The sequence below is a fragment of the Ptiloglossa arizonensis genome, chromosome 8 (genome assembly GCF_051014685.1).
Source record: "Ptiloglossa arizonensis isolate GNS036 chromosome 8, iyPtiAriz1_principal, whole genome shotgun sequence".
In the NCBI taxonomy this organism is placed as follows: domain Eukaryota; kingdom Metazoa; phylum Arthropoda; class Insecta; order Hymenoptera; family Colletidae; genus Ptiloglossa; species Ptiloglossa arizonensis.
The window spans coordinates 23,706,178-23,729,650 of NC_135055.1; the positions used below are offsets into that span (position 1 = coordinate 23,706,178).

Consider the following 23,473-nt stretch of genomic DNA (forward strand, 5'->3'; position numbering starts at 1 on the left):
AACAACAGCTGCCATCTGGCAGCGACGCGCGGATAATCGTGAATGCGCGAATGCGTGCCAAGCGATCGTAAACCTACCACGTATACGCGAATTATTCCACGGATAGCATCTAACACGATTCTAATTCCGATAATCATCGACGTACATCTTCCGAACGGACAACTTTATTTCTTCCGAGAGAAAAAAGAACACTTGACATTACCGACACCGTGCAAAACGAACACGAGCAACAAGTACCTGCACGCGTTTCTCTTGAAAATACTGCGCACCGTGAAAGTGCGGATCGGATTATTGTAAAATGGGCCTTTCGAATTCGGATACCTTGAATATTGTATTTACGTCGTCGACGATCGCGTTATCTTAACCTCGCTCGTTCGGTGGTTCGCTCGCTCGCTTACTCGCTCGCTTCGAAGAACAGATACGCGTCTCGGAAACGCATTTTCCCGGATAGGATAAAATTGTAATCGCGAGGATCGTCGAAGAGTACCCTCCGAGGAAAGCGTTCGAATACTGGCGCCTTGCGCCGTTGAAGAATCGCATGCGCGAGATCGGGGCTAACGGCTCCCATTGGTCGGGATCGGAGTCGGTCCGCTGGAGTGCACGCGCGCTCAGGTGCCGTACTGATCGCTTCGATGACGAGGCTGTCAGTTACTGTTCGTGCACGAATGCGACGAAACGCCCGGGTGTCTTGGCGGGTTTTCGCTCGGAGCTGCGCTCACGAGACCAGCTCGAGAACGAGGAAACGGAGGTGACGTTTTTACCATCGAAAAAGTGATCTCGTCCGGCAGGTAGGAGAGAGGAACGAGGACAACCGAAGGAGGGCTCGCGTTCGAAATATACCGAAGGACAGGGAACCTGTCCAACTCCTGGGGCTGCATTTTAGTCCAGGTTCGACCGCACCGATAGGCGGACGATTCGCAGGTGAGCGAGCTGCAAACGATGCGTCGCGTCGGCGCGACTGAGCACGCGGTTCTTCCCTCTCGCTTTATCCTTTACCCTGGTCGTCGTTCACCGTTGAAATTCGCACCATGGAAATTTGTGTCCCATCGGGAACCGACGGGGTCTCGCGACGGGGCGAATCTTTCGATCGGTGCCCGTTTGCCCCGAATAGCCGTCCTCTCTCCGTTTGCTCTGTTGCTCGATAAGCGGGGCTCGTCACTGTCACGGAAATTCGAGCGAAAAACGACGAGGCTGAGGCTGCCTCGAGATCGCGTGACAGTGTACCTACGGTCCGAAGCGATCGACGAATATTTGACAGCGGACTGACAGAAACTCGATTACCGAGCCGCGCTGCCCGAGACGCGGTTCGTTATCGATGCTGCCCTTTCCCGTCGTAATTCCGAAATATTTCTCTCGTTCTCGTTTCCAACGAACGAAAACCCGCGGTACGCCGAGTATTTCGGTGCGTTGAAATATTCATCGGATCCCTCGGTGTCGTTCGGAAACGTAACAGTCGATCGCCCTTACTTATCGATCGATACGTACTCTCGGTCGAGACGGGTCCGTTGGAATCAATGATCGAGGTAGGATCGTCGGATAGGCGTCTTTAGCCGTGTCCATCGAGTTCTCCTAAGCGTACCTAGCGGAAGACCCTCGGCTCGCGACCTTGATCGCTGAGCTGCTGCTGGTATACCGGTATACTCGAGCAGCGTGCGTCGATAATTCCTGTCGTGCATTCTCCGTCTCGTATTCCCCGTCTTCGCGCCAATCCACTCGTCCCCTATCAGCTGTGCCTCGATGCCTGTTTACAACGCGTTCTCCTCTACGACGCTCGTTGATCCCCGTTAGGACCGAGACCCGTACCGAGGCGCGTACAAAACGAATACGCGCGTTGCGATCAGATACGGGCCGATTTATCTCGAAAAAATAACTCGAGCTGGTATCGTTCGATCTCGAGAAAAATTACTCGAACGTGCATCGATTTCGGTGCGCGCGTCGGTTCCTCGGTGCGATCGCCGACTCGTGAATCGCGATGCACTCCGGTTCCGAGTTTCTTTTCGATTATGGCAAACACAGTTCACTCCGGGACCGAATTATCGACTATTTTCCCGTTCGTGCGGCATCACCGCACGGAACGTTGCGGACGATTCGTCGAATCGTGTCCCAAATATCTAGTCATTGATTTTTCTACTATTTCGAAGCGTCTTGATTTTGAGGTCAGTTTCCTCGTAACCCGTTCGTACAAATTCTGGCTGCTCGTTAACCGAAATCCGAGCTCCCTTTTGCAAAGCTAGACGCGATCGAACGATCGGACACGGCCAACAATTATGCACCGTAAAATCGATAACTCGAAACGCGGGAAACGAAGCAGTTTCGAATCTTCTTCCGCTTTGGGTCGAAACGCGGTGCTATCTCGTATTCGATTTATCATCGTTTTTCCATTCCGAGCGGATAAAGATCAAGGAGGGGAACCTTTGGTATCGCGCATTCTAATCGCCGAATCGACGAGGCTTCGATCGTGTGCCTCCATTTGCGTTCGATTATCGCGTTACGACGCCACGACCAGATGAGGTTAAAGGAGAAAAAACTTGAGCGCGCTTCGATATTTCAAGGTTTAATAGCGAAAATCAATTGGCAAACAATAAAGGATAATCGGAGCACGGCGGAGTGCAGATCGATGCATTCGATTTCACGGTTCCGCGAGCGTAGCCGGATTTAGAAGTTAATGTAAATTATTCGCGTCCCCTCCGTGTTTCGTCTTCCTCGTTATATTCGCTGACTGAAAAGAAAAAGTCGCAAAACCGGATCTCGACGAGAGATGCAGTCTTCTCGCTCGACTATGTATTTGCAAACATCGCAGTCGCGGTACGACTCTTGAAAAACACACGCTCTCTCTCTCTCTCTTCTACGTAAATTTATCCTCGGTGTTAAAAACTAGCAACTCGGACACTCGGTTACCGCTTTCCTACGACTGTAGCTCGGTTTCCAAAGCACAGCGCGATGGAAACGATTAGATAAACCAACTTCTACGTAGCGATAATTAAGGCCCGTCGTTAAACGAACCCGCAGCGGTAAACTAACGCCGGCGGTTCGTTCTCGAGATGCTGGGGATTATCCAACGCTAAATGCCTAATCTAACGGGACGTAAATATAATAGGGGTCACGTGTTGATAATTTGGGTCGTGCATTTTCGGCCGTGCACGTTTACCGGCCTTTACATCGACCCGAATCTCGCATCTTTATCAGCAGCTTCGCTCGAAGCGTGCCACAGTCTCCGAGCGCGATGTAGCTTTAATTAACATATTTTATCGTGGCACCGTGTTAGTATGTTCGCGGTCCCGTGTTCCGTGTGTCATCGTACAAAGTAAGAAAAGTCTATTCCTGTCGTTACGACGATCGTCGTTGTGAATCGCATCGCGTACGACTTTTCACTTTTGCGGTGCGTCAACTTTAAGATACAAAACGGCGGACTGTACCGGCGAGCCAAATATTTTCAGCCCTCAAGGGCATTGATTCGTGAATACCACTGTTCCGTGTAGCTGCTCCGTCGCTCTGTTTCTCGTCTTTTCGGTCCGAGGCCCGCTAACGATATCGTAAAAAAAAAGGGCGCCCGGTGCGCGGACGAACGATACGGTGGGGGAACAGCCCTTCGGTGACCTCGAACGGCCGGTTGATTTTGTCTCGACCGCGACGAGCAATGCAACGACAAACTATCGACTGTGCGCGCTTTTTTTTTATCAAGAAAAAATCAGAGCAGACGAATCTCCATCTGTATCGAGCGCGTTATCGTTGTAATCGTTGGCTTCGCCGTTGCTTTCCGCGTTCGCGTTCGCGCTCGGTTTTTATCCCTTTCGATCGCGTTCGGTCGAGAGAGCGGTTTGCGTGTCGCTCCGGCATGCCTGTATATCGGATTCCTCGACGGAAGGATACCGTTCGTTTTTCTCATTAGTTATTTAAGCGGGCCCCGTCGAATGCAGCGAACGCACGAAACCGGGGACGGTGTCTGCTCGAGCCCCGTTGTCGCGAACGACGACCATTTCATAATTCAGGTCACGCGTATCTCGAAGCCCCCGTTATTATACTTGCCTGTATTGACTATTGTTCGAACGACTGGTTCCCGACTAACGTACTCGAATGAATCGACACTGTTACCGGTGGAAATCGATACCCTTTAACTCCCCCGTGATGTCAGCCGTGGTTTGCAACCGTAACCGTAACTTTGGCCAAAAATTTCAGAAAGATATCGTTGGTATCGTTGCGGTTCTACGCTCGAAAGAAAGTGCAATTAATATTTCGTTCGAACGTATTTCGAACAGAATAAAGCTCCGTTCGCTCTTCTCCGAATATTCGAACAGCTGTACGCGTTGGACTCCGAAAACGCGAGAACGTTGCGAGCGTGTACGCAGCCTGGATATCGCAAACGTTACGGTCGTTCCCCCGTTACGAGTGTGGATCTACCTTAAGGGGTTTTCCTGCGTGTAATCGATACTGGTTTGATAACATTTCTCGGTAAATGTCGGGTCAATGCACCGATGTAACGTTTCCACCAGTTCGCTGGAACGTCGTGCCAACTTGTGCTTCCTACGTACGATCATTTGGCATCCCGCGTTGGATCGCGTCGAATCTTAAGCTGTTCCAGACAGAGATCTCCTATCGACGATTTGGGTCGCGCACTCGTCACCATTATTTCTCGACCTTTAACGCGGCCTAGCTTCGAGCCGAGTCTCCTTTAAAATCCGAGTCCATAGCCTCCGGCCTCCGTGCGCGAAATCGGGCCAAAATCCTCCCGCGAAGCTATCCGAACGAACGCAGAAATAATGTTAATTGCGTTTCGAAGAAATCACGGTTACAGTCGACGAATTGTCTAGAAAGTGATAAGAACGGCCAACGATACACACCCGACGAGTAAAACTCGCAGTTCGATAATCTAGCGCGGTACCGTTGGTCGGAGGAAAGATATCAATTTTTGAAACGACAACCTTCTCTTATTCAACGTTCTCGCGTTTTTCGAGAGCCGACCGGGTCTCGTTTTCCCGATAAAGTTAACCGAATTCGAAAGCGACTGGTAAAAAAATGACTCGTTGATAAACTGCCAGCGATAAATGGACCTGCCTCGGTGCTGAAATATTCCTCCTTGCGCGAACAGTGCGCGGAAGCTTGTTTCGTTGTTCGCGAGTATATCTGCTGCCGCAGTAACGCGCGGCAGGTAATGATTAAAAAATTCAATTTCGCGCGACCGTGATGCCAAAATTTCGGCTCGCTCGCACGAGGAATCGAAATTGGCGAGAAAAGTAGAGAGAGAGAGAGAGAGGAAGAGAGCGCGATTTTTCGTGCTCTGTTCCGTAGTCGCGATGATTGCAGCGGCAGGTGCTCGAAAGCTCTAGCGACGCTTTCGAGGATCCTCTCGAGGCTCGAGGAAAAACGTCGTTGAAACCTCGAGTCCCGCTAATTAGGGAACAGTTCGCAAGACGCTACTCGCTTCGAATGTCAACGTGCTCGGTGAAATTTCGGAGCGTCGGTGACGAGCTTCGCGAGTAATCGCAACCCCGAGGAATTTCTGGGATTAGCCTAAGTTGCCCCGGTTTTTAATAGAACCCTCGGTTCGTTCGAGTCTTCGACGAGAAAATACGAAATATCGGATCGAGTCTGTCGACGATTCGCTTTCTCCGTGGTACGAGCCGATATCGTAGGCGTAGTACATCGTATTCGGTGTTCCCTCGGACGCTTCTCTATCGATCGGGATGAATTTTCGTCCCAGTCCGGAATCTTCGTTCTATGACATTCGGGACGCGTCTCCGGAGTCGAATAAAAGGTGAAACGAGCGGAACGCGCCAGCGGGGAAAATTCGCGAAACGGAAAACGGCGTAAATACGAGCGCGAGAGCGAGAGCGAGAGGAAAATCCTTCCATTACGTCACGTGCCTCGAGACGCGTCTTCTTTGAATTTTATTCGCCAAAGTGTTGAAGCTGCTCAACCCCGCACGGGACACGTGCAACCGTTCGATTCGTTTTCTTACCGTTTTCAGCGATCGGCGTCTACGCGATTCGTTAATTACGACCGGACCGAATTCGAAACGTTTTCGACGTTAATATTCCGTTCGCCGGCACAAATTGCATCTTAATCGATAAGAGATCGAGTCGAGGCTTATTTCGCGAATCGATGTTCGGGGGCTCCGCTCGGACAAGGGAAATTGGCCAAGAAATTGCCGAATATTTAAACCGTCCTCTCGATCTTAAAAAAAAGTTTCCATGTTCTCCAAACTGTTGCTTGTTCGTTTTTCCCTGCGTTCGACGTTAACGGGCGCGTGTTCCGATACAGATCCGTGTAATTTCTTTAAAATTTAATCGTCCATTTTGAACGACAACGTCGCGTGTTTCCCGAAGATCGTGTTTTCGGAACGATTGTGTTCCAGTGACGCGATCGGCAATAAAGATAAGAAATATTGCGAAAACCGAAGGCTCTTGATTATTTTAAGGATCTATTATCGGTTATTGCCCAATACCGCGTCGATTCGATGACGAGCCGAGTGCGAAGTTATCGCTGTTACGTAAATAGAAATTCCATCAGCTGTACCAACTTGCCAATTCGAGTTTGCAAACTATTCTTCCAACTTGGCGTTTCGAAGCGAACCCGTATGCATGGAAAACTAGTAGCCTGAATTTTTCACATCGACTCCGGCGGATAACTCGTTCCTTCTCGGAATGAAAAATGTTCGGAGCTTCAAGTGCTTTCGAGTTTGAATTTTTTATACGATCCACTTCGAGTAATTCGGTTCGCTCTTAGCGCGCGAGACCGAGATCCGAACCGTAAACCCTTGCCGAGCGAGTCAATTTGTCAGCGCGAATAGTCGCGAGTCGGATATTTAAGAGAACGAAAGAAGTCGCATCACCGGGGAAATTCACGCGTCGAATGTCCTTTATCTCCCCGGATAAAAGTTCGAACAAAGGATGTACCATTGCATCGTTGGCTTCCAACTTTAGCTCACGAGAAGACATAGTAGCGCGACAATAGTCCTCTTACAAACTAAAATGCGTCACTATTACGTCATTCCGCCGCGCGGGAGCTTTAAGTTTTAGCGATTGTTTCAGTCTCCCCCCTGTCGTTTACCGTGTAAGCCTTTCGTAGATTTCGTAGATTTGCAAAGAAATTGGAAAGTCTCGATAAAACCGTTACAATTCTCCTTAACCGTTCACGTCCGATCGTTCGAGAGTTGATAACGACTGCGATCGTATAGAGCGGCAATGAGAAATTAACGTCTCGGGTTACAGAAAGCTTACGACCGTCCCAATTTTTTCGTATCGCAAAGAAAAAGATCAGCCTCGGGTTAAGTCGAATACGATACCACCGCGAGTAGCTAGAATGCATACCTTAATACCGTAATACCAATTACATACTATAAACGAACGGATCAAGTTTCCGCGATGCTAGAGATTAAATTACATGCAACGCCAATTAAGAATATCGTGCGAGTACGTAATCGTTACATTTTCATGCATCGAATAGCTGTTTCTCTTTATGGACGAACGAAATAATATTCCGGTAATTCGAAGAGGAATTGAATCTCCCGACGGAAAAACAACTCCTTCGAGTAATGCGAACGCTGTTGCACGCAATACTCCGAGAACTGTGGAAAATAGTTTGCGGCGATGAGGCACGTGAGAAGCGACACAAAGAGAACAAAGCTTATCTTGACGCGGAGAGACTACGAACTGTTCGACCGATGCGCGTTCAACGTGAATCAGACAGGGAAATCGTTCGAATCGTTATATGTATTAGATTAGCGGTACGGCAAACTCGGCCCCATTGACCGTACCAAGTAGCGAAACACATATTTCGAAAGACGCAAAATATCTACCAGCGTTCTACGGATATTTCCCTGTCACGTTTAAGTAACCCGTACAGTTCGTAGGCAAACGAATAGCGCGACTCGAACGGTATGTCGGAAATGTTCGCAAAAGGAATCGACGACGTTTCGTCTCAGATCCAAGGTTCGTGCATCTCGTTGTCGACATCCTTACGCTGTTTACAAGCTTCGCCAATTGTCCGATACGTCGACGATAAAATGAATATTGACAAGACGCGATAAAGCTCGGCCACGAAGTAATCCGTAAATGATCAATCGCAATAACGATTTGTCAATGAACAAACGACTGAAAACGTGGTCGTAGTCTTTTCATTTAGGAGTCACCGAGGACAAATGAATCATGGGTTGTTGATCGAGTCGATCGTTTAAGTGCGTCGTTGGCACATCGTCTTAGTTTTGTGTCCTCGAGAAATTCCAAAATTGAGTCAATAAACGATTATTTGCGCGAGACTCGCGTTCCAATTGCTGCTCGTAACTGGCTAGAAATATCGGACGGTGCAATCGCTTGTTGTTTCGTTAACAAGAATCGCGTAAACTGGGAGGAGTGCCGGCTCTTTCCGCTTCATTTTGCGTTTCGTCGTTGCTTATGGAATACCCGTGTCCGAGAGCCGATGAAACGACGTAACGCCACGGTAACGTCATTTTAAATGACCTGTGCACGGATATCGAAACTTACGTCACGAACGTATCGACGCTATACACTTCGACCGTGAGTTTTACGAAAACATCCGTTTAAAAGGTCGCCACTTTCTCTTTTTCGATCAATTTCTCGAACTTAGAGACGCGTCAGATTCGCGATATCGCGTAAACATAACCGCTGGGTGTGCCCCATTTACAGAGAGAGCACCATTATTCTTATATACCCATTTCGATGAAGCGTCTCGACGAACGGTCGAAAATAATTTACCAAGACGTTAAGTAGCTTTCGGTTCCAGTTTCTACGTCGGATTTAAATCGAATCGTCTCTTCGACTCGTTTCTTCGGTTCAACTTTTGCTACAAGAGGAGGCGATAATTTAAAAAATTTCTCCCGGTACTTCGTACGTAAAATACGTATCGAATATACGGTATCGATGCGTCGATAAAATTGCACATTTTGCGCCGTACCGCGCGATCGGCTTGGTTCGCTGATCCAATGCGAGGAAAAAATATATCGTGGCAAACCGACTGTAAAAATGTACACCGTGCGAAGTATTATTCCACGGTAATCTTATCAAAAGTCTTATCTGAACCCCGTGTGCAATCCTATTATCCCCTACTTTTCTCGCACCGATATGTTATTCCCTGACAGCTGCGCGGTTTGTTACGGAACGAAGAAAGTGGATCGTTTTACGCTTCTTGCGTAATATATTCGCAGCCGGATTCATTCGATCGAGTGTGGGCGAAATTGTTTGCCGAAAATTTACCGTACAAATATTTTCCTTCCGAATCTCGCGCGAGATTCTTGCATTCTTTGCGCATGTCCGGCGTGCCACATTTTGGTATTTAACTACAATCGACTCGATGCGATATTTTTATAAGCATGGCTGAATTCAACGAAAAATGAACAATTATCTCGGTGCTGTGTATCATGAATGTTTATAAGATACATCCGCGACAGCGCGTCGCTGTAATTACGTGTCGAGCGAAAAATTCCCCGCATAAAAATTTATGGCTACGGGCATGAGCGGTGGCGGCGGTGGCGGCGGCGGCGGCGGCTTAATTGAGAATGATTCCCGCTCTTCCCAAAATAAACGTCAATTGTTCGAAGTTCTCGTATAATTTGACGTCGTCCAATCAGCGAACATATTCAAGTGACGGACTCGCGAAATCGCTAAAATACTCGCTCCCGGGTTCCAAAGTTTTCTTATTTAACTTTCGACAATCCCAGCTGGCGTTTCAACACTGCACGTACGCGATACCACGAGTTCGGCGAATATTTGATCAACGATCGATCGATCACGAGCATTTGCGATCATCGCAACATCGTGGATTTAGGCTCGGTCGCGTTATTTTAGGTACTCGTAAGAATACGCTTCGATAAAATTATTGTACACCGATCGTGCCTCCATCGTTGTGGATATCGGCAATATTCGGCAAAGGTATGCGGTATTGTTCTATTTTCAATATTGGTAAAAAAAATGTTCAACTGGAAGTAATCGCACCACGGTCACCGAAAATTAGATTACTCGTAGCATTCGAATTTCTATCGCGCGCAATGAATATTACATCGGCGGGAAAATTGTTCGCTATTTGCAGAAATTTCCTGGGAATATCCGTGTAAATGTCAATTTTTACGTCACTACGTTAATTCCTACCGTAACGATGAAAACATTCTCTTCGAAGGAGAATTTTCGACAATTTTCCCCTTGGATCGGATACCGAAATACCTTTGCTTCGCTTTACCAGAGACGGGGTTTCACATTTCCTCTGTAACTATTCATTTCGCCGTTAATTAATACCACCAATGAAATTAGGTCCTCCGCGCTATCGCGCGATTTTTTTCCATGCAAATTTCCCCCGGTACTAATTACCGGCAATAAAAAACGTGACACAGTCCGGTGGCGTAAAAGTTTCACGGCTCTCTCTCTCTCGCGAGCGCTTTGTTCGAAACAATTCCCTCACGGGGGTCAATAAAGGCCCGTAACACTCTCCCACGTATCGATAAAACGCGACCACGGAGCCAACGAACGAGGTGTGTAGTTCGTCTTTATCGAAGTGCAAATGGACGAGGAATCAACGCGCATTACCGTTCGAGCGTACACACCGTTCCTTCGAGAGATAACCCAACGATAGCTGATCATCGTCGTCGATCTTCGAGTCGGCATCTCGCGATAAGTCTTGGGAAATTTCCATCGCTCGGCGAGAGCGAAATCGAACGATAGATTGTTTCCGCGAAGCTCCTACCTCGCCGTTCTCCGAATGCTTCGAATCGAGGTTTAACAATCGCGACTCATAATCAAACGGCGACGTAGGATACTCGACCGATAAGATCTCCAGTCCTCGACAAAAGACGAGCCACCAGGGCTCTTAGCGTCTAATGAAAAGACACGATTCCGTGTCAAGAGCGCTCGACTTTTGTTCGCGAAAGGACGCAGTACCCCGTCAACAGTTCTCAATTTTTTCTCCGGGAAAACACGCGATATCCGCGTCATCGGCCGAAAAGCCATTAATACCCATCGATCGAAGATCGTCAACTTTGCGTTTTAACCCCGTTCTCGATACCCCTTTCGCGCCTCGTTCGCGATCGAGAAACTCCGCGATATTATTCCGGGCAAGTTTCTATAACGCAATTAATAGGTCGAGTGGTGCGGAATCCGGAGATCCTCTTTCCCCTTTATTTTTCCTCCGAGCCAGCTGTTTTCGCTTCGTCGACGGTCACAAGCCGGTCACGAGCCGGTCACAAGCCGGTCACAAGCCGGTCACAAGCCGGTCACAAAGGATTTGTTTGGAAGCCCCGCGTTACAGAACGCCGCATATCGGAAAGGCTTCCCTCGATGCATTCGTCTCTACCGTGCCTGACGCGTTCGATCGTCCCTCGTTGTGGGTCACTGGTGGGTCATCACTCCTCGATGCCACAACTCCAGCTATCCCACGGATGGTTTCACCCCATCGCTCGACAAACGTCAAACCTAAGTCGGTTTGCGATCTACAATTACATCTATTTACTTTCAATTTTCGATTTAAAATTTCAATATTTTTATCCTACCCGATCACTCGATTCGTTAGCCTCGTAGATGCCGCGTGTACCCAACAACGTACATTCCTACTAATCACCATCATTTTGGACACTCGGAAGAAGCTTGCCACGTTACGTACGATACGCGACATCGTTGATTTTCAACGAGTGACCACGGAGACATAAAATTCGCACACTGTATAGAGATTTCGATTTAACTAATGGGATTCTCGTCACTTTTCCAGGATACATTGGACCAGACAAAATCTTCACGTTACTGTAAGTAGCATTCACCACTTTCTTGTAAACGAACGGCATATCGGATATGGCTTCCCAGACAACGTGTCGTAATCAATTGGGTTATGCAAACGGACGTCTAGAGATCTCGAGAAACTCTCTCTACTTCTCTCGCTCTCTCTCTCTCTCTCTCTCTCTCTAGCTCTGTTTTCAAAATTAAAATAAAAATTGCCAAAAAAAGGAATTCAAGTGTCGTCTTAAATTTCCAATCACCCGGATGTCTCATTGAATTTTCGAAAAGTTACCTTGCCACCTTCCAGGTGAGCACAACTATTCGAGTTAACGATCAACCGATCCATGCTACTTATAAAATTACTCCTTTGGTCGTTTAATATCGTACCAATGTGCTCGCTAGAACGTCAACGCCTCGATTATTTTTTCAACGTTTTTTAATTCGTACCGTGACTTTTGGTATATAATTTATTTATATATTCCCTACCGATGTCAAACATGGTGATTTCCGATCCGATGGTAAATCGTATACTCTAACGCGCAATGAAAATTACGAAGTACTCTGTTATAACTTTTGCTCATTGACGTGTACTTGCAACGATGAAGGGTTAAATCACCCTCGTGACGTCGATCAACGATGCCGTTTAACTCTTCCGCAGATGGTACGCATTGAAGAATGCAAACACGCGCGAGAAAGGAATAAAGGAATCTTGAGTTTTTGCAACGATCGTGTAGTCGGTATGTAACAATTTTTTCGCACATCGCTGGAGATAATTTATACAATTCGAAGAATTTGTTCGCACGGTAATAATCGAGTAGACAGTTAACGTTTAGAATTGTGGTTTAGGTTTGCTTTCACCGTGACCGTGGATTCGTTTATTTTCGCGTTTGTCGATTCGAATCAATGAATGGATTTTGGGGACCGATACTCGGACGTTAATTGAAAAATTCCATTATTCGTTCGCTCAATTCCGTATCGAAAGACGAAATACCGGCGACTGTCGTTCCACAGAATGTGGAGTTTTCGGAAAAAAAAAAATCATCGCACGATATAGCAATTTGCAACAACGACGGTTCTCGTCTCTTTGTCCGCGAGGTGAAATTTGTTTTTCTCCGTATGAGGGAGCATTCGCTCGGAAGGTCCGCGGTTGGAGAGGAGAAACGGGACACGAAGTAAACTCGTAAATGTTCACCTTGCTCGAATGTGGAACATCGATTGACCGGTGAGCCATATGTGAGGTCGTTTGTTGTTTAATAGAAAGGCGGCTGAGGTTCTGGACGGGTGGGCAGATGAAACAAAGCTCCCGTCTGAAAGCTCCGCTTCGGCGACGTGGGAAATGAAAGTCGGACTCGTTCGGTAGCTTCGCGTGTAACCTCGAGTGCGGTGTAAGCGTAAAAAGATGGAAAACTGAGTAACCTTCGTGTATATATACGTATATACGTATATACGTATATACGTGTTTCTTGTATCGGATACCGCGTATATTTTCAATATTAATTCCTCGAAATAAGATAAAACTTCATCAACGGAGGATCAATATTGAGACATTTTGGCCGTATATAAATACAATACGTATGGTAGGACCGAGTCTTCGCACTTATAGGTTCATTTTGTATCTTTGTATTATGATAATGCACGCGAACACGTGTTTATGTAAAAACGATTCAATATTGGTCAGAAGTCGGTATTTCTTGTCGAATCTACATACATATGTATGTACACGGTATACTCGACAGGGAATAACCGAAGTAAGTATTTCTCATTCGAGAGAAGACTTTAACTTCCGTCGAGGATAAACGAAACCGTAGAAATGGGTTTCTCGGGATACGGCCCAACGGGTCCGCGAAGGTAACTTTCCGAGAGAAGCGAAAACTTTTCTAGACAGCCTAACGCGACTCTAGTCGAAGAGTCTGGCTCGCTACGATCGTTCGATACCGCATCGAATCATGAAAAATGGAAAAAAGAAAGAGACGGCACGCGAAGTTTGTCGCGGGTCGCTCCCGCGAAATGCAATTTCTCTAGCAACTTTTGTTTCAAAGTGATCGATTGGTTCGGAGTTGAGAGTTTTTCGAGGTAGATCGTTCGAAGAGCTTTCGAGTGCACGGCGACAGTCGGGGTGCACGATTTCGAATGCAACTTCAAGGACAGCGATGTTAAAAGTGGGGTTGGGCCCTTTACAGTCGATTAAATTGACCGCTTTTAGCTTTGTGCTTGGAATAGATCGGAACATTGCTCTTTCGCGATGAACCGAGCCTAAAGTGGTTCTGCGAGGGTGTAACTGTATTAAGGCATTTTAATTAAGTGCCTCGATAGAAACAGACTAACGAACTCCTTTGTTACTTTAAATAAGAGGAAGGAGCATTGCGTTTAGACGAATCGCATTCGTTTTAGCGAACGCACCGAATACGTGGCCGTGACACGACACGATGCTTAAGTTCGATGTTCAGTTCATAGTAAACAATGTTTCGAATCGATTACTCCGGATGTGTTCCTCACACGAGACTGTGCTAAGGACTTTGTCGGATAAACATTATAATTCATTTATGCGATCGATGAATATCCTGTTCCACATTCTTCAAGGCTTGTGACTCGAAGAATACAGAATCGTAAAAATGCTGGTTTGTTCTATTGTGCAATTTTATGTTACTCAATACAAACGGGTATACAAATGGTACTTTGCCATTATTGTAATTTCCCGCATCTTTGACGACTCAAGTGGGTCGACGCAAACAACAGGCTTACCTTGCAGTTTTATGTACTTTTCTCCCGCAGTGGGTATATCTGTTTCCTTCGATCAGTTTTACAAGATCGTTGTACAAATGTTTATTCTCGTTCGAGTTTCTCGGAAAGGAGACCTCAAGTTTCAACGAAAGAAAAAATATGAACGTAGATTGGATCCTCGAAGATGCATTCAGTATTCAAAGTTCACGGTCTCGGTTGCTCTCGAATTCCTCGTGTCTCTTGTATCGCATTTCGATAATGATTTGCGTAAACGTCGCTTCGCGTTCTCGTGATCTTTAAAATTACGCAAAATAACTCGTAGCGCATACTTCCAATGAGATACGACTTTGCTCAAAATTGCTCGTGTTTGCAATTCCACCGAGAAATTCGTCATAAATTCGTCACATATTCGTCAGAAATTCGTGTTATACGATGAACGTGTGCGAAATTGCGTTCACATTGTTGCGTTTGTTCGAGTAAAGAGAAAAAGTCGTCGTCGAATGGATGTTTTCGAAAAATTGGCAGCTTCCAAAGCATCGTCCGAGAAATCAATCGACGTAATTCTCCCCCCCGGTGGTCGATAACGACGCCTGAAACCTCAGGTGGTTGAATAGATTCGCTGTTTAAATGGATTGCAAGGACCTACTAACACACGGGGGTCGACGATCCTGTTCTTTACGGGATTGCCCGGGCATAAGTTTCGCGGGAGGACAGACGGCGCCAAGCTCTGTCTCCTTGCCATTAGGGAAGCCTAGATTCTATCCAACACGGACGCAGATCCTTTGCGCGTGGTTCGTACACAAGGAAACGTTAACGCGCGGCACGTGACTGCACGCGCGCAGAACGACACGATCTTCCACGAATTACGTTGTTTTTCGAAACTCTCGATATCGGGGTTACGTCCTTGGGCAGACGCTGTTCCCGTTAGCCCGGGGTGCGCCCCAGATTTCCATCGATAGAATTGTTTATTTTTAGGTTTCCGCGATATCGGAGATAGCTCGCGTCAGCGATTGTCCCCCCTGGCTCTTGAAACAGATCGGTTGTCCTTGGTCTCTTTTGGCGTTTTATGGTCACATTAAATTCAAAATCTTCCAACGTGGCCTTCCTACGTATTATGCGTTTACGATTTTCTTCAATCGCGTAATATTCGTTACGCTTCTAAATATACGACGCACGCATATATTTCCTATTTGCATCCGTTTGATAGAATGATAAAACACGTGGCACTTTAAATACAATTCGAAGTTCGCGGTATTTCAATGCCGCTCTGCGTCTGCGCGCAAGCTGTCAGCGTGCTATTTTGCACGAGATAATGAAAAAGTGAATTCGATACGCACGAACAAACGATGTGGAAAAATAACGGAAACGGGAACGAAAGGTTCTGCGAACACGTTGAGATACTTGTAGGAAATTTTCCAAAGTTTTTTTCGAAGGTTAGTTTACGAAAGAAAGAGGTTATGTCAGTTATAGAAAGAGGTTATCCTTAAGAAAAAATTTTGGGGAACTTTCTTGAAAATAATATCTACTCTTCGTTACGTAAGATTGTTCGATTGCAAATAACAGGAATCTTTGATTTCAGCTGAATGAGGCTCATGGAACCCTTGGGTGTCACCCCGGATGTGGTGGAGACGGCCACATTGAAGAGATGGTCCGACTTCCCCATTCAGCATAGATTCACAGACTACTCCAATTCCATTGGAGAGCCGTCGCATCATACAATAAGCCCCTTTCCGTGTCAACCGGCGCTTAACACCAAACTCGCGCTATGGTAAAAATAAAATAGCCGTAAAAAGAATGCAGTATATCTTATCACAGAGTGTTGTAGCGACAATGTATTTCAGGACCGGAGATATTTCTGTTTTACAAGTAGACGCTGTAGTCAATTCCACCAACGAGACAATGGATGACAACAGTCCTATGTGCCAAAGAATATTCGCTCAGGCCGGTTCGGCTCTTAAGACGGAAATATTTAATGAAATAAAAGGTGTGGGTTTAACGCAAGAGTTATTTGTTTTTTGTACCTCGAGTTATTTTCAAATACGCACGAATAAAAGAATAGAGAAAAGATAGGATCTATTGTGTATGTTTATTTCATGGTAGTAATAATTTGCAGAATGCAAAACAGGTGAGATAAGAATCACGCAAGGGCATGGATTACCTGCGCGTTTTATTATCCATACTGTTGGACCTGTATACAATGTAAAGTACCAGACAGCAGCCCAAAATACATTGCATTGTTGCTACAGGTAAATTCTTTATCGAAATATGCGTTGTTTGTATACAAACTATCTAATAAAACGCATCATTGACTGTTATAGGAATGTCCTACAAAAAGCAAGAGAGCTTGGATTGCGTACAATCGCGTTACCAGTAATTAATTCCGTACGAAGAAATTATCCTCCTGATGCGGGAGCGCACATCGCTCTCAGTAAGTATATATTCTTCCAAATTAATGTAAACTTTCAATTTTTTTTACGGGTTAACGTAGAGCGAATAAAAACTTCCGATTTTATGTTTTAATAGGAACAACAAGAAGATTTTTGGAACAATACGGTGATTCCATTACATGCATCGTATTTGTCCTCGAGCCATGTGATCTTGGAATTTATGAAGTTCTTCTTCCTCTTTATTTCCCTAGAAATTTAGCAGAGCAAGACAATGCCTGTTGGCAGCTACCGAACAACATAGGTGGCATGGATGGAGAACCTCTGCTTCCCGACAGACAAATTAGAATCATTGACAATCCTCAACATGCTTTACACGGTAACGATAGTGTCTAATATTTTTCTCTCACTTTAATAAAGAGAAATCAACATAAACCCATATTTTTCTGTGTTACAGGCGATGAAAGTGTAGAATTATCGACCCAGTTAGAAACATCCGTGAACATTGGCGAACATGCTTTTGCACAGATGCAAGGTGACCTAGACCGACAAAGACTCCTTGGAGAAAGACCACCCGCTGATCCGTTAGCGGATATCATGTTGAAACAAATGCAGCAAAAAGAAAGGTATTTGTTCGTTTTAATTTTATGTTGCTTCCATAAAATTCCAAAAGATGTTGCCAAACAAACAATGACGAGACTAGGGGTATATCGTTATTTCTTCATTTAGATCCGATTGTTTTTGAAATATATTGCCAAAAAAGCGAGCGTTTCGTGAAATGCACAAATTTCCATTCATACAATATCACTCAATGCCAATTCGTACGAAATCAACATCGTTCTTGCACATCATACTGTTATTTCTAGCTATTCAAACATCAACAATTCTATTATTGTACGCAAACGTATGTACCGAGATCTGCGCGCTGTTTCGTCCATGAAGGACACATTGGACTTATTAATATTTAATGATACATATAACGTGTATCATTGAACAAAGGAAAAATGAATCAAATCTATTAAAAAAATGTTACGTTCAAAAATTTCCGAGCTCGAACAAGTTCGGGTATAAACGAGATATAGAATAAACCTACAATCAAATTTTCTGTCAGAGTACTCGGAGGAGCTCTAAAGTCCTCTTACCATTTCGATGTCACATCCAACGTTATCGACTCAGACTGGGATAAGATTACAACGCTATTCCGATAAGAATTAAAATTAAGTATACCGACAGTTACTTACATCAACTCCGTCGCCAACAATGATACCTGCGCGAGAAAGAAAGGTTAGATGGTGACATCCTTGGTAGTATAAAAAATACTACCAAAACAACTAAATCGACGAACAAAATTGATTTTACCCTCGTGTGTACCTAAAATGTAAACGAGAATTATTCGGAATTATTATGCTTAGAAAAACTACATAACCTACCACAAGAAACAGTAACGCTACACTGATCGCATTACGCGTGATTGTTAGTCTCCGAAAAGAAATTGAATGGGGAAAGGTTAAGACATTCGGTCGGTCGAATACGCACCTGCTTTCTTATTATTGTTGTTTCTGCTCGAACACTAACCAAGGGATTGCTTTTCTTGGAACTGTAATCATCGGTCGTTTCTTGTTATTGAAAACACCGAGTCCCGAAAGTCAACGTACACATTCTAAACAAATATGAATATTTGTGAACTTTTGTGAATTTCAATGATAAAATATTATTCATAAATATAATAAATAGAAAATAATTATTCCAATAAAAAATGTTACACGAAGGATTTTCATCGTTAAATTTGAAAGCATTATTGTCGTATCGTATATTTTAAAATATGTTACCATTATTATAAATAGTAGAAGATTTGTTGCAAAATCAGTTTCTTAATTATTTATGTATGTAGCAATTATCATTGTACAAAATGATACCAGAATGTGTATAATCACAATCGAATTGCAGTAATGGGAAACATTCTAATTATCCGTTAACATCAAACGACGCCATTTTAAATTGCTATACAGATTCAAATAAAGAAACAATTTACGCTAGTCTTTTTCCATTTGATCTTAGCACTAATCAATTATAAAATCATTTACCACGCTTTCGATGAACAACAATTAAGTCAAAAGACAGTAAAAATATACATATACAATATAAATATTAATTCTTTATTGAAATACATGTAAAAAATTTACCAACCTTCGTGAAATTCCATTTGAATTGTACGTTATCTATCATGGCGTCGATGGCGCGACACTGGTGCTCGAATTTCAATCGTTGATCTGTAACACAAAAATCGACTAATTCAAAGTATACTAAGCAAATGCAGCTGTAATTTAATTAAACAACAATCGAACTCGAAACAACTAACAAAAGATTGTAATTTAATTCGGAAAGGCATAGTCAATTGACATCGAATGAAAAATGGAGAAAAAGTGAAAAACTTTTCAATCTTTTTTCACGGTTCTAATTGAATCTATAATTAAAAGGTTTTTAATATTCGATAAAGGGATTGATAGAGAGTAAACAAGAGTGATAAGAGCGATTAAAAGCGATTATATGTTAACAAGTAAAGCGTATATACCTCGTTCGTCGCGAAACCCCTAACACGTCTTATCTTTCCAACTTTCACAGAACAAATGACGTCACATTGTCCTAAGCTGTTACGCAGCGAACTAGCGGTAGATGGGGGGAGGTTCAACCTCTCATAGAGATTCGTACTTCTAAAAGAAAGGTTAAACGATATTGAATCTTATACATATCTCGAATAACATTGTCGATACACACTGTCAACGGAGATTCGGATAAAAATCGCAGTTTATTGCCATTATTGTTTCGTAGTATCATTTATCCTATTCATTCGTTTCTCCGTGTAATGCGTGGATTACCTCGATGTATTGTGCAATTCAAAAATAATTTGGAACATGTAAGTACCTTACTTTTAGAACCATACAATCGTACAGGGTGACAATATATTAAAATTTCGTCAATTTAGTATTTCACGATTTAAACTTTTGCCAATATAACAAGAGAGAACGAAATTCTTACCCACGCCATCGGAGGTTGGACTGTATGCGCTCGCCAAAGTTTCTAAAATGTAGAATACACTTTAAAGCCACTTATTTTCAACGAAATCGATACTTAAATTCGTACGATACCGCTTCCGTAAGATGCTAGGTTTATTCTGCGTAAACAAGATATAAAATATGCAACGTCTAGAATAAACACGAGTCGGTGTCGCGCGATCTGAAATACCGACCTCGTAAAATATCAGTGGTTTTGAGCGACCTCTTCGTTTGAGAACAGTGATTCGGAAAACTATTTTCAACCGAACTGTCGAAGTCGGTAAAAACAGTGAACGTGAGAAACTCGTTCCTGTAGATACATCCTTTGCGGTTCTATCGAACCTATTAGTCTAAGAAAATTTTATAAGTTGCATTCATTCTCAAAGGTTAATGTCCCATTCAAACTTACGACAGCTCCAATAGCTTGTTAAAATTTTTCCATTACGAATGAATAATATTGGATAACGAACATCGAAATAAGGAAGCTCCGAATCCCCATACGATAAACTATGATTTTATTTAAAACGTTCCTGCAGTTCAATCGTTGTCCGTGCATTTAAATCGAAAAGTGACATCAATTCTTTTGTCGATCGATTAATTTTTTTCCTACTCAGTAGTCGGAAGAAACTGACCATCTTTATATAGACAGTCCACATCTATAATGTCATCGATCGAAATGACCTCGTAACCTTTCGACGCTCGTGAGCTCGTCTATGTGTTTCGGGAATAGCGCGTCGGGAATAAAAATAAATCAAAATCGTACAATGTTCGATAAAAAAAAAAAATAAATAAACGATCCCAACGGTAGCGGGACACTTTATCCTTGCGTTTGACGAAATCCCACGAACCGATCACGCGATCGAAACACGTGTCCTCGCGTCATCGCGGTAAGCCACGCGAGTCGAAGCCATCGTGACTGGTTGCACTAAAGAAGATAAGCTTGCGGCTTTTCGAGGATTTTTAACGTTAAATCGCGTTATATCGCGAAACGTTATATCGTGTTCAAAAATTAGAACGAAATTGAAGAAGCTGTCTCACGAAACGGATTTTATGGTTGGTCTGCTTGTTCCAACGAGAAAAGGAAAGGGCACACCCATAGGGCGGACACTCTTTAATAATGCAATAATGCGGATCGATTGAGCTTAGATAAAAGTTCGATGCTCTTTCTTGTAATTCAAGTCGCACCTTAAAACCGCGATTTCCACGAAGGAATGCTCAGAGCTGATCATTTCGTCAAAGGAGTACCTTGAATCCATTTTAATCCAGGCCACGGTCCCGAAATCATGAATACGGTCGGACACATGACTTTCGAGGTCCAACGTGTGCTCGCGATCAGAGATCAACCTTAACCATTCTGTAAATTACTATTTTAATGGAACTGCAATTATGACGGCAACTTTCTCGGCCACTATTTAAACGAGAAATCTCGAAGGGAGTCCATCTTCTTTAAAAGCTTCGATCTTATCGAAAAGTTAACGCCGTACGAGCGATCGTAATAAAAACGTTGGTCAAAAAGCATACAAGATTTGTTACGAATGCTCGCTACGAGCTAAGATCCTCGAAAAATTGGCAAATTCATACTTCCGGTTTCCAGAAGAAATTTTGAACATTTATCCTCCGTTACGAATTCGAAGGAATCCAGATTTACGGCTAATATTCATTGCAGTGATCGATTAATAATCGATTCGCACTACCATACTATTCTTTCATCGGACCGTACATTGAAATATTTATAAAAAAATTTTCATCGCGATTTACCACTATTCAAGCATACGATACGTCATCTGTCCTATTATGGATATACAAACCGCATTTACGTGATTAGTCAACGCTACGAATTTACACGCGTGAATGAACTTAAAAATAGCTCTAAAACGTTTTAAACGTTCTTTCGTGCAATATGCGCCACGCGTTCTGACGTCACGCGTTCACGGAACTCCGTGTCAGAAATATTCGTTTAAAGTTGCAAGAACTCGAAAATCGCTTCTTAAAAGCGTGAACGAATATTCGTTTAGTAATCGATCGTCGTGAGATCGAACGCGACAACCTGGGTTGATTCTTCGGGAGTAAAAGTACACGAGCGAAGCTAGAAGGGTGCCGGGAAGCCCGTGAATCGTGAAAAGTCTTAATATTTTTGTTCTTCCACGGGAGAAATGGGCGTAGCAAGATTCTCTACGCAGGAACGTAAATCCGGCGTTAATAATCGGCTGGATGATATTTCCGCTCCGTATAAATTCCATCGTCGAAAGCGCACCACGCGCTTCGTTTCTAGATCGATCCACGTAATTTGATGGGTAAAAATTCACAATTCACGTGTTCGCGGCGACTCGAAAATACACACCCTCTATCGATCGTTTTACGGCGGCCGGACGATATTCTCTTCCAGCAATTACTCAACGCCTCGAGAATCGTACGTAATAACCGGTCCGCAAATCGCGCCCCTACTCTCTACCCCTACTCCGATGGCTGTTCACTCATCGAACACAGAGTACCCCGAGCCGAGCAGGCGCCGTGACGCAGCCGGAGCAGAGGCGCGCGCCCACGAAGCCGACGAAGATCCGGCGTCGTCCCGACGTCGTTCGTCCGCGGCTGTAGCCTCGTCTTCCTCGTTCGGGCGGCTCAGTGTGTTGCGGTTGTTCGCGTATGCTCGTCGTCTCGGATCGCGTTCCTTCTATCGAGCGAGATAAGCGCATCCGTTTCCTTGGCGATTACGCGGCCACATCCGCGGTGTTTCGCGCGAGGTAGCCGTAAACGAACTCGCGGGCTTGGAATTACTGCGTTCGTTCCGCGTCCCGTACCCTCGGTATCGAGAGTTCGTCTCGCTGGTGTCTGGACTGTGATGTCACAGACGAGGCTTGTTCGCTCCACGATCGAAGAAACGGACAAGCAAAGATTCTAGCTACCCGACCGACCAATTACATTCCCGCGCTCCACGGAATCTCATTTCGCGAACGGAGGCTGCACATTGTCAGAATGGTCATGATCGACATGGTGGACGTGATCGAAGACGAGGACCGGTGCGTATCGAAACTGTTCGATGTTCCTCCTAGTGTCCGCTCTGTCGGGAGTTCATTTTTCCGTGTTACGTAAATGTACGGCGTTCGGCGTTCGGCGTTCGGCGCCTCGATTTTTGCCGGGGACTATCCGGTTATGGTGTCTACCGAACCGTTGTGAGCCTCGGGAATTTCGTTTCGATGCCACGAGCTTGAAAATCTCGAGGACGTTGCAGTCGAGACAGGCCGGCCAGGATTCTCGAGGTCTCGGAGCGTTCCACGATACGCGGGAACATTAATTTTTGGTACAACGCCCAGTTTTGTTTTTCGCACTTCGCTTCGCTACTCCCGATTTGGTGCTGGTCCAAGAAACAGATTTTTCGAGGAATTTATTACCACCGTCGGAAACGCGATCCTGTTTGTCCAGCACGACTTAACCGTATTCGCGACGCAATGCCTCTTTTGCGCTGATCGATGCCACTTTACACGCAGTGCGTGTCGAAATATTCGAATTACGAAGACGCGAATAATAATTGAACGGCCTCTTAACGAACGATTCGAAACGCTCGAAATAAAATACGAGATAATTTCAGAGGTCGAACCCGCAGCTC

At 44.6% G+C, this 23,473-nt stretch overlaps 1 protein-coding gene across 3 annotated transcripts in view; it reads left to right on the forward strand.

The window, feature by feature from the left end:
• The first annotated feature begins 643 nt into the window (after positions 1–643).
• The window catches only part of Gdap2 (ganglioside induced differentiation associated protein 2), a 32,185-nt gene continuing 9,355 nt past the window's right edge, over positions 644–23,473 (forward strand). The window contains exons 1-8 of one of the 3 annotated variants that reach the window (XM_076319071.1): positions 644–921; positions 11,707–11,740; positions 16,012–16,200; positions 16,274–16,416; positions 16,546–16,678; positions 16,751–16,860; positions 16,956–17,195; positions 17,274–17,442. In XM_076319071.1, coding sequence (XP_076175186.1) covers positions 16,016–16,200; positions 16,274–16,416; positions 16,546–16,678; positions 16,751–16,860; positions 16,956–17,195; positions 17,274–17,442 — 980 coding nt within the window. In that variant the 5' untranslated portion in view covers positions 644–921; positions 11,707–11,740; positions 16,012–16,015. Of the gene's footprint in view, positions 922–11,706; positions 11,741–15,712; positions 15,866–16,011; positions 16,201–16,273; positions 16,417–16,545; positions 16,679–16,750; positions 16,861–16,955; positions 17,196–17,273; positions 17,443–23,473 lie in introns of those variants that run through there. The other 2 variants (XM_076319069.1, XM_076319072.1) reach the window with 2 other exon arrangements.